This window comes from Poecilia formosa, unplaced genomic scaffold (assembly GCF_000485575.1).
Source record: "Poecilia formosa unplaced genomic scaffold, Poecilia_formosa-5.1.2 Scaffold168, whole genome shotgun sequence".
Lineage (NCBI taxonomy): Eukaryota > Metazoa > Chordata > Actinopteri > Cyprinodontiformes > Poeciliidae > Poecilia > Poecilia formosa.
The window spans coordinates 206,275-216,749 of NW_006800107.1; the positions used below are offsets into that span (position 1 = coordinate 206,275).

At 35.6% G+C, this 10,475-nt stretch overlaps 2 protein-coding genes across 2 annotated transcripts in view; both read right to left on the minus strand.

The window, feature by feature from the left end:
- Positions 1 to 282, minus strand: part of LOC103146741 (uncharacterized) — a 27,327-nt gene extending 27,045 nt beyond the window's left edge. The window contains exon 1 of the mRNA XM_016677846.1: positions 154 to 282. Coding sequence (XP_016533332.1) covers positions 154 to 190 — 37 coding nt within the window. The 5' untranslated portion in view covers positions 191 to 282. The remainder of the gene's footprint in view (positions 1 to 153) is intronic.
- A 431-nt stretch (positions 283 to 713) lies between these two features.
- Positions 714 to 5,365, minus strand: LOC103146811 (uncharacterized). Its single transcript, XM_016677852.1, has 6 exons — positions 5,026 to 5,365; positions 3,831 to 3,965; positions 3,277 to 3,609; positions 2,852 to 3,133; positions 2,359 to 2,472; positions 714 to 769 (listed from the first exon to the last, which is right to left on the minus strand). Exons 1-6 carry the CDS (start codon positions 5,213 to 5,215, stop codon positions 714 to 716), a joined length of 1,110 nt encoding a protein of 369 aa, XP_016533338.1. The 5' UTR covers positions 5,216 to 5,365.
- Between the last annotated feature and the right edge of the window lie 5,110 nt (positions 5,366 to 10,475).

A 10,475-nucleotide genomic window follows, 5' to 3' on the forward strand; every position in this document is an offset into this window, starting at 1 on the left:
TGAGAACTGAGATGGTTGTTGCCCTGCAGCTGCTGTTCAGAGAACAAGACAGAAAATGGATAAAACTGAACATACAAAACACTGATTAATGACAAAGTATGTGGCATAAATATTAATTCAGCTTTGTAATGTTATTGTTAAAGGTTTACTTACCTGTAGCTGCGAGCACCAGTATCAGCTGTAAATACATTTTAATCTCTATATGAGATCATTGTTCCTCTGTCTCGTCTTGTGAACAAATGATTCAGACTATCAGTGGTTTCCTCTTAAAGCTGAAAACCTTGCAGGCTGTTTGCAAGGTGTCACTTCCTCATGAGTTCAACTTTTGCCTCACATCAGGAACTTGTTCGAGTAAATCTTTTAGAATATTTCAATTAAATTTTTTTAATTTTAATAATAGCGGTCAAATGGCACATTTATGTAATAGTACTACTTTCTAGTTTTGATGTGTCAAACACACTTTTATATACTGAAGAACAAAAAACCAGTAGAAATGTGACCATGTTTGAGGTTATAGATATGTTAGTTTCATATGTCAGCTGGACTGAACTGAATGTAGCAGCAGATGTGGTCTGGTGTTTTTTTTTTTTTTTCTTGATCTGATAAAGAGAAAAACGTTTCCATTCAGGCGGGTCCATTTGAAGCATCGCCTTCTATCAGCGGCCTGGGAGCTTCAGGGTTTTGCTCAGTAGGTGAGCTGTTGGTTAGCTGGTTTATGACTGACTGCACTCCTCTCTTCCTGGAATCTCCTCTAGTTTGAGGATTACAGCTAAAAATGCACAGATGATGAACTGAACCAAAGCATTGACTCTACACAGCTTCTGCATTTCCTCCTTGGTATTTATTGAGCTTTTTGTGTTCCTTCTTTGCATTGTTCCATCTATCACCTTTTTAACCTTTCTTCTGTTTTAGCCACCATGATGATGTCAGGTTGGTTAGTCAGTGCTTGATCATATGTTTGGATCTGAGAGTCCAACAGCATTTAATCCCTACTGATCTCCTTGATCCTTTGCCATGTCTCCCACTTTGTTTGGGGGATTTTTTCTTCAAAATTGAACGTATTGGAGTTATTTATTTGTTAAAACTTATTTCCAGTTTAGAAACTGACCAGTTAAAATGAGGCAGCCATAAAGTTCCTGGTTAACACTTCGCTTCTTTTGATTTGTCAGAGCTGCACCCTTAGATTGAATGTAATAGTAACAGAATTTAATATTGACAGGACATTTACGCCATCTAGTGGCAACTGAGAATCTGTGCCAAGATTTAAAAATGACTCCCCATCCAATCTGAATTTTCTTTGCAAGTCAGGACAATCATTCACTATTAGATGCTGAGCAGCTGGAAGGATTTTTGCATCATCATTATTACTTTCAGACACTTATGATGCATATGGGCATAAACACTTTAAACAAACAAACAAACAAACAAACAAACAAACAAACAAACAAAAAAAAACTAAAAAAAAAAAGATATAAACAGTCTGCTTTAGTTTTCAGCCCAGCACAGTTTATCAAAGAGGCCTTACTAACAAAACCTCAGAAATCTGAGGTTACTGCAGAAATATAATGTGCAGTGATGTTCATATGAAACTTTAAAAATCAAAACCAGAATCTGATGCTCTCGCCTGGAACGTTAGCTGGAGATTGGATGGGTGGATGGATGGATGGATGGATGGATGGATGGATCTGATGCAAGTGAAAAGTCAAATTAGCAAAAACTTTAAAACAGGACCAAGAGTTTAATTTATCTTGCAGCATCTGTAGGTTAGAAATATCTTAAGAAGCAAATTAATATCAGGAGTTAATAAAAAGTAACTAAAAGTTTCCCACATTGCACTATAATAAAAAAAAATGCTCACAACCTAAAATCAGATCCAGAAATTGATTCTTTAGGTAAATAACAAGAAAACTATTTTTTTTATAACTCAGTATAAAATCTTTCTAAGTTGTTTAGAACCTTAGCAGAGGCAGAAACTATGTGACAAACATATTACTGCTAATAATTCACACTTTGAAATGATTAAATGTTCAGTTTTGAATAACTTTTCTGTATTTTCTATATGTTCATTGGTTCAGCAGCACAGAAGAACAAAAATCTCCAATTTCCTCATAGATCACCATTTCTTCATCTTCATCTTCATCACCGTCGCTCTGAAAAAACAACAAAACACTCAAAGTTTGGAAAACTGAGGCTCTACTTTGAAAACCACTAATAGTTAAATATCATTTAAGCAGCTTTAGTTGCTTTAAATACTTTATTGTTCCAGATTTACCTCCACAATCCCAGGAATCTTTTTGTTTCCTGAAAAGAGTAAAAAACTCAACTTTAGTTCAGCCTCAACCAAAAAACTCGATAAACTTTGGGAAACTGTCTGACCTTTAGTTTTTGTCCAGATTTCGACTCGAACGACAGAAATTATGAGAGCTGCCAAACCGATGGATACAATGATGCATCTCATCAAATATGCAAAGTCTGAAAACAATAACATTCTTAGAAACAGACATTTCCACTCTGAAAAGGTTAGACTTTAAACACTACAAAGTTAAAACATTATAGCAAAATGACAATGTGAATCCTTAAAGTAAGCGCTGTGTACAAAATAAAAATGTATATGATTCTGTTGGAACTAATTTAGAGAAAAGCTGCACATCTAGACGTCAGGCTGAACTTTAGCTGTGAAAAATGAATTTCAAGCATCAGCATCCATCCAGAATCTGTCACTGGCTTTGAATTTCCTGCCATTTGTGTTTCAAAGTATCAAACTTCACACGAAGCTCCCACCATGCCATAAGGACTCATGTAAAACTTACAAATGCAGATTTTAACTTATATTATTTTAAACATGTCTCACCTGATTTTTCCCCAGAGGCCTGAGGCCTGAACACAAACCGCCAAACTTCGTCTGTGTACGGATTCATCACTTCACACTTCAGTGACCTGTAAAGTGCTGACTTCTGTTCAGGGTTGGTTGAAGTAAAAGTCACGTTGGAGGAGCAGGAACCTGTTGATATCTCCACCTCTGATGTCACTTCCTCTTCCCCCTCAAACATCCACCTTACTGAGTGAATACAGTGTGCAAATTCCAACATGGAGCAGAACAGAGTGACTCTGTCATCTTCCTTCTGTTCACTTACTGGTGCAGGCAGAGATGTAATGAAAGAGCATTCAGCAAATGAGCTACAATGGCATCATGGTGGAATGATCACAGTGAAAAAGTAATTGCAGACCAATTATTAGTAAGCTTAAATCAAAGTAAAAATAATAAGTAACACTCACAGTTTATGATAAAAACATAAATTTGGAAGTCTGGTCCTTGGAGTTGATCGAGGAAGAACGTTCTGCTGGTGTAAGAACCGACATCATGAACGGAGACGTTCTTTATAACCAGGGAACAGTCGGCAGCCAGTAACAGTCTGTTCAGTTTAGTTTCTGCAATGTCCGTTAACTGTCCACTGTCCACCAGCACCACTGGTTCCCTGGTTTCAGGATCAGTGAAGATCCAGATGGAACCTTCACAGTTTTCCTGGTTGAATCTGTTTCCGGTGGGCAAAGTAACGTCGTCTCCAGTTTGGACAATGAAGAAGGACGGAAGTGATGATCTCATGGTGGCTGTTGACAGAAATGAATGAAAATAACATCCACCACATGAAAATCTTGAACTTATACTGAGTGTTGGGATTATTTAAAGTGCAAAACATTATAGGGAACATTAATCCAGAAGGTCTAACAGGATTTTATGTAGAGACCCAATTAGCCTGTACTTTCAATGTAATAAACCAAATAATTTGATATTTAAACTGTATATTTTACAATGATGAGAATGAGTCTACCTGTGGTTGGATTGTTTGTGGAGATCCCAGGTGTTTGTCCTGAAGGTTTTGTTGGTGTTTCAGTTTTTGGTTTAGATGTTTCTGTCTGGTTTGTTGGCCTAGTAATTTCTTTGGAAGTAGTTGCAGAACTTGAATCTGAGAATCAAAAAATAAAATCCACAACAAAGTAAGAATATATTTTTTATTTTGTTATATAGTGCAATATGAGAAATATATAGTCGTAAATTTAGACATAATGAAAATAAAAAAAAAACAATTAGTAAGACTTGTGCTTATGGTAATTTAATGATGAAATTATATAAACCATTATGCCCAAAGAATATTTTTAATCAGCAGGAATCTGAGCACTGATGGCCATAAATTGATGAAATAAAGACAATTTTGCAGTTTCATCAAATAGGAAGTATAGATACATATGTAATAGAACTGACATCAATTATATGCATTTATGCTTCTCACTTTCATTATGCAATAGAAAAAACAGAAGAGATTAATCAAGTTTATCTGATTCATATACAAAGCTAGTTAATTAAAACTGTAATACTTGGTCACTTTTTAAATTACATTTTAATCACTAGGAATAAGGAAAGTTTCTAAGCATTTATGATTGTAGTAGAAGAAGCATGAAGGATGACAGAAAGTCACCACCTGGCTGTTTTGTTGGATTCATGTTTGTCAATGGATTTGTTGTCACTGTTGTTGGCCAAATGTTCCTCCTTGACGCAACAGATTTACATGGTTTTGTTTTTACTGAAGTTGCCACTTTTATTGTCTTGACTTTATTAGTTGTTGTGGCTAATTCTCTTGTTGTAGCGGTTATCTTTGTATCTGAAAAACAAACAGCAGCCAGCACAGTGAGAGCAACATGAAACATAAAGGCTGCCTTCCTGACAGCAATGTGTGGCTTTTTAAAGTGGAGCAAAAATCTCCTGTGTGCAGCCAGTCGATAAACTACAGTCACCTTTCAGTACTGAACACAACACTGATTAGATGTTTTGAGCTTCAGTCTTTGCTTTCAGCTTTCCTGGTGAAAAATGTAACTGTTAGGCTACAATGATTTAACTTTATTTGAAACATTCCTCCCCAAGAGAACAAACTCCTTACCATTATGCTTTGTGGTGTCTAATATTAAGTTGCTTTAGACTGATGTATAAAAAGGCAGTTTGAGCTGAAATTAAAGAATTTAAATGCTCACCATCAAGAACAGACAGAATCACTTCAGCATCAGGTTGTTGTTGTCGTCCTGCTGCAAACTGTCTGCAGAAATAACGACCAGCATCTTCATCTGTGACCCTCCTCATCAGCAGAGAGCAGTTGGCTGCAATCCTCAGCCTGTCTGATTTGGTTTTGGCTGCTTTGTAAATCTGTCCACATTCAAACAGCATCACTGTTCTGTTGGTTCCTGATTTGTGGAAAAACCAGTTGGTGTATTTACACTTCTCAAGATTATCTGTCAAGTTTCCACAGGGAAGACTGACATCATGTCCGATGGTGAAAGTGAGTGGATTGTTAAATGCTCCTGTTAAATGAACCACAGGTGGAAAAGGAAGAACAATCAGGATTATCTATTTTCTGAGCACATTGGGCTATAAAATGGTCTTATGAAGTGGCTATGTTACCTTCAGTTATGTTTATATTTCAGTAAAAACTTAAATTGACAGCAGGGTATTATGTGTTTTCCAGGCATACACCATAATCAAGGACCTATGTTAACTTCAGTTCTTATAAAAATGACTTAAAATATGACATAAGAAAAAACATAATGTTGTAATTTAGCTACTTGATATTGGGCCTCTGTCTCTGTAAAATCTCCAACTCATCCTTCAGGAAGTTATTTTATATAACGCTGCCACTTTAAGTATCTTCATGTTCACAAGTGATGGTAGTATGGAGCAGGTGAAGGACAGACAGTCTGGGTTTAGTTTCATGATGTCAGGAAACTTTACATTTCCATAAATACTTCTTANTTTTAATCCATCTGAAAGCAGCCATGGTGCTTTACTGCTGCTGTTGTTTTCACAAATGATTCAGTCTCTGATGTCGTTTCCTATTAAAATAAACTCATGCATTTTTCAGTGGCATCATTTCCTGTCAGTGACTGTGTCCTGTGTGTTTAGCCGTTTATACTTGTTTAATTAACTGCAGATATTGATGTTTATAAACTCAGTTATTTGTGATGACACTAAGAGAAAAATAGAAAAACAACTTTTATGTCTGAGGTATTTTAAACTTTGATCAGCAAAGGAACTGAGGAAAGAGACGATGAAAATACTTTTTGTTGTATTTAGAAGTGATGAACAGTGAAGAGTAAACTCACCTGAATTATTCTCCTGATGTTCGCACGTTCTGAAAAAGTAATCTTACTGAAACGAAGTGAAATGTTTCTCCTCTCATGTCTGTTGCTTCCTTATTTTAACTTGAGTAATTTTTTCTGAGAACTGAAGGGGAAGTGTTATTCTGAGAATGTGACAGCAGCAGCAGAGGAGATATATTTGTCCACCAATGATCAGCAGTATTTGTGGTTAACACATTGATGGATGTCATTAAAGTTTCCATGACAACACATTAGGGTGATGTTGACTTCCTTATATCTGAGTGGTCAGTTTAGGTCACAAAATCCACATCAGAATGGCTCCAAAAAATGTGAATAAGAAGAACATTGATTAAAATAATATCTCTATTCTTTAGTTTTTATTTTAACAAAGTAAGGTAAAAAATAAAAATAAAACAATAATAATAATAATTCAACATTTGAATTAAGAAATGCACATTAATTCAACAAAATAAACAAGAAATATCTTGACACTCATATATCAGGATACAGATTTAAAATACATGTATAAATACATATTTAAAAACAATATAAAGAACATTAAGCAAGAAAAGGAAGCTGTATTAATCAGTGTACCTTAACTGTGCTGCCCCCTACTGGGGCCTTGGTGTAATTCCAATAGATTAACATAAATAATGAAGGTACTAAAGATTTGTTATAAATATTATGAAGGATTTTCACTCAGAACAAAGAAGTAGACAAGAAACAGTTGGATATTTTTTCCAACAAACAACCATGAAATCATTTTTAATTGATACAAACAGTAGGAATATGAACTTTCTCTGTTTTTTTGGCCACAATAATCTCATTAACAGCTGGTGCTCCCCCTGGTGGTCAAAGAGAGTCGTTTAGACCAAAGACTTGATTCGTGGTCAGATTAAGGAGTTTGGACAGCGACAGCATTATTACATTACAATGAGTTGAACAACATTTCAGTTTAAAATACATATTTAAAAAGTTTCATGTTGACCCTTGTTTATACTTTCCTTCATTGTTAAGATTTAAACTCCCCAAATATTAAACAAATGATGCAGTAAGGAATGTTGTGGGGGTCAGAAGCAAAAAAAAAAAGTTTTCAGAAATAAAGTTTCAGGCTAAAACTGACATGAAGAGATGTAACTTTTTAAGATAGTCAGTTTTTATACTATCATCTGCTGGTGTTAAATATAATGAGATATTCATCATGAGCAGTGCTCTAATTCCTGCTGGAAGCTGATGCTGAAGTTGTTGATCAGTTTTCATAAACCTCAACACCTTCCTCGTCTTCTTCATGGTTACACTCCTGCAGAAAAAAATACATAATCTGGATTAACACTGGGCATGTAATTGGTTCTGTTTGACACACTGATATTGCTCACTTATTCTCTCTCATCATCATGACCAACTACCAGACCCTCCTACTAAATACATGGACAACCCCAGACTTTCCAGTTTGTTGGTATTCATTCACAGCCACCAGCAGCAGTTTCTATACCGGCTCTCAAACTGCAAACCTGGAGAGCCAGAATTCTGTAACTTTTGGATGTGTCCCTCGTCCTGCACACTTGAATTAATTTGTGAAACTGAATCACTATCATGCAGTCAAGCTCTACAGAGCTTCCTGCCAATGAGTTCATATTAGAGCCAGGTGTGCTGAAGAGGAGACATCTAAAGGCTGCAGGACGCAGGCCCTCAAAGACTTGAGTTTGAGACCACTGTTCTATACAGAACACAGAGAAATGGTTATTATCATAGGTCTGTGAATCAGAATTGCTCATTTAACACGTCTCACACATTCTCAGTCATCAGCAGAATCATCCACTTCAGTGGATTAAGATTGTTCTCACACCTGATAGTCCAGTAGACTCAGTTGGTTTTGGGACCAAAGTTGCAGCATTTGTTAGATTTTCAGGTACTGTGGTTCAATTTCACGTGACTCTGTGTCAAATAAATCAAACTGTTTGAAAAACCTGCTCCCCTCCTCACTTATGGGGACGCTGCACCATGAACCACTGAAGGAAACGATGTGAAAACCTCTTAATTAAAACTCTACCTTGATCCAGCAACTTCCTTCTTCATGAAACGTAAACAAAAATGGAGTAGCATCAGAATTTTGTCTCTGGCAAAAGACCATGAGCCATTTCTCCTGCTAGAGCTAGAAACACAAATTTATTTTGGTTGTATTTACCCAGAATGCCCTGCACTATAGTCAGCTTAGCATTCACATGTGCATTTGAACGCACCAGATTTTATTTCCACTGAACCAAAGCCTAGTTATGGAGGTGGACCAGAGTTTGATTCTTTACAACTGTCCGTTCTTCCTGCATCCAGACATTGTCTCTAATAAAAAAATGACTGAATCCCAGTGAAAATCAGACGTCAACAACAGAATCCAGACTTTTGGTTCACCAGTCAATCATCATCATGTTGTGGTTGATTGTTTAGTGTTCTCATCTAAATCAGCTGAAATTACAACTCAGCTTTAGAGAAAAGATGAGCTCTTATCTACAAACAAACTTTAAAACAGCCACTTCTTACTAAATTAAACTGCAACGTACTAATTTAGATATTTGGTTATTATACTTACCAGGTTTTCTAATGTTGTGTTTTATTTCCTAAAAACAAAAACAGATTTTATTTGAGCTTCAAAAGAAAAAGTCCTTGTATCCCAGTAGGTTTAATGGATTAAGCTTCGTTTTTGAACGTTCTCACCTTTAGTTTTTGACCACAGGTTGATAATAACGACCGATATGATGAGAGCTGCTAAACCCACAGACACAACGATCCATCTCAACAAACTGGAAGGATCTGAAGCAGGAAAATAACATTTCCTCTTTATTCTGAATTATTTCTGTTCCACCTGATGATCACCAGGACAGCCATTAAAACCATTGCTAAGCAGAGTGGAACAATAATATACCACCATGGAAAACCTAAGAAGATCATTAATTATAATAAAAACAATGTTGTTACTCAGAAAGTGAACACACAGCTAATCAGTCTCAAGGTACAATATGAAAGTTACTGATGAGACAGAAGGTCATTGCATTGGTTTAAATGATGTAAACTTACTTGCTGATGGAAAATCTGCTGAGTTGGTTGTTTTGTCTACTTCTTTAGTTGTTTTTGTTTGATTTTCTTCTTCAGAAATAAAAAACATAAAAAGCTTTAACATGAGGATAAACTTAGCTTAGTGATGCTGTATTCACTTCAGTTCAGTTTATGTATACAGCACCAATTCACAGCAAATATGGTATCAAGGTGCTTTACAAATAATTTAAATTCAATGTTAATGTGAAATTTATTTGTATTGTATATTTAAAACAGCAGTTGACCAAAGTACTTCATAGTTTACACAAAACACAGTGTAAGAAAAAAATAATAAATAAAATAAATAAGATACTGAACAGCAAACAGAAAACAAGTTGAGTGAAAGTAACAGAAGAACAGAAACTCAGTTAAAAGATTTAAAAAGTGAAATCTAAAATACATTCTAGCTGATCCTAGTTTTCAAACACACACTATGGTCAACAATTCAAGTAAAAAAAAGTAAGAACCCAGCAGATTGCATCAAGTCACTAAATTACAGCTTTCAAAAATGTATATTTGTAGTATCAGTCAATATGTTGAATTTGTAACAGAGCAGATTGTTACAGATGATTTTCAATATTTCATGAATACAAAGGTTTTCTTACCTGAAACCTGAGGACTGACAGGGAACAGCTGAACTGATTTAGTGACTGAGTTTGTGACTTTACATGTCAGTGACTGATAAATGTCTAATTTCTGATGAAGGTGAGATGTTGGAAATGTCACAGTGACAGAGCAGGAATGTGGGGATATTTCCATATCTGAGGGTTTTTCCTCTTTCCCCTCATAAAGCCACTTCACCTCATGTACACAGTCATTATATTCCAACACAGAGCAGAACAAATTGACTTTATCTGGGTTCTTCAGCTCAGTAACTGGTGACAATAGAGAAAATACAGAGAAGATATTGTATTAACTTAATCACTACATTATTACTGTAATATAAATGTAAAATTACAAATTTAGTTTTTACATGATGTAAATACTCACTTTTAATTACAGATAGAAACACAACAAAGTGATATAGTTGGTGTGATCTGATCCATCGGCATGTGTACCGGCCAACATCATCCTCTCTGACATCACGTAGAAGCAGAGAACCGTTTGCTGTAACACTCAGTCTGTCTGATATAGTTTTCATTTCTCTGTGGTAATTTCCAAGTTTGACCAGTTTTCTTGTTTCAGATTTCTGTCTATCATTGAAGAGCCAAATAGTTTCATCAGATTCATCATGTGTGTCTCTC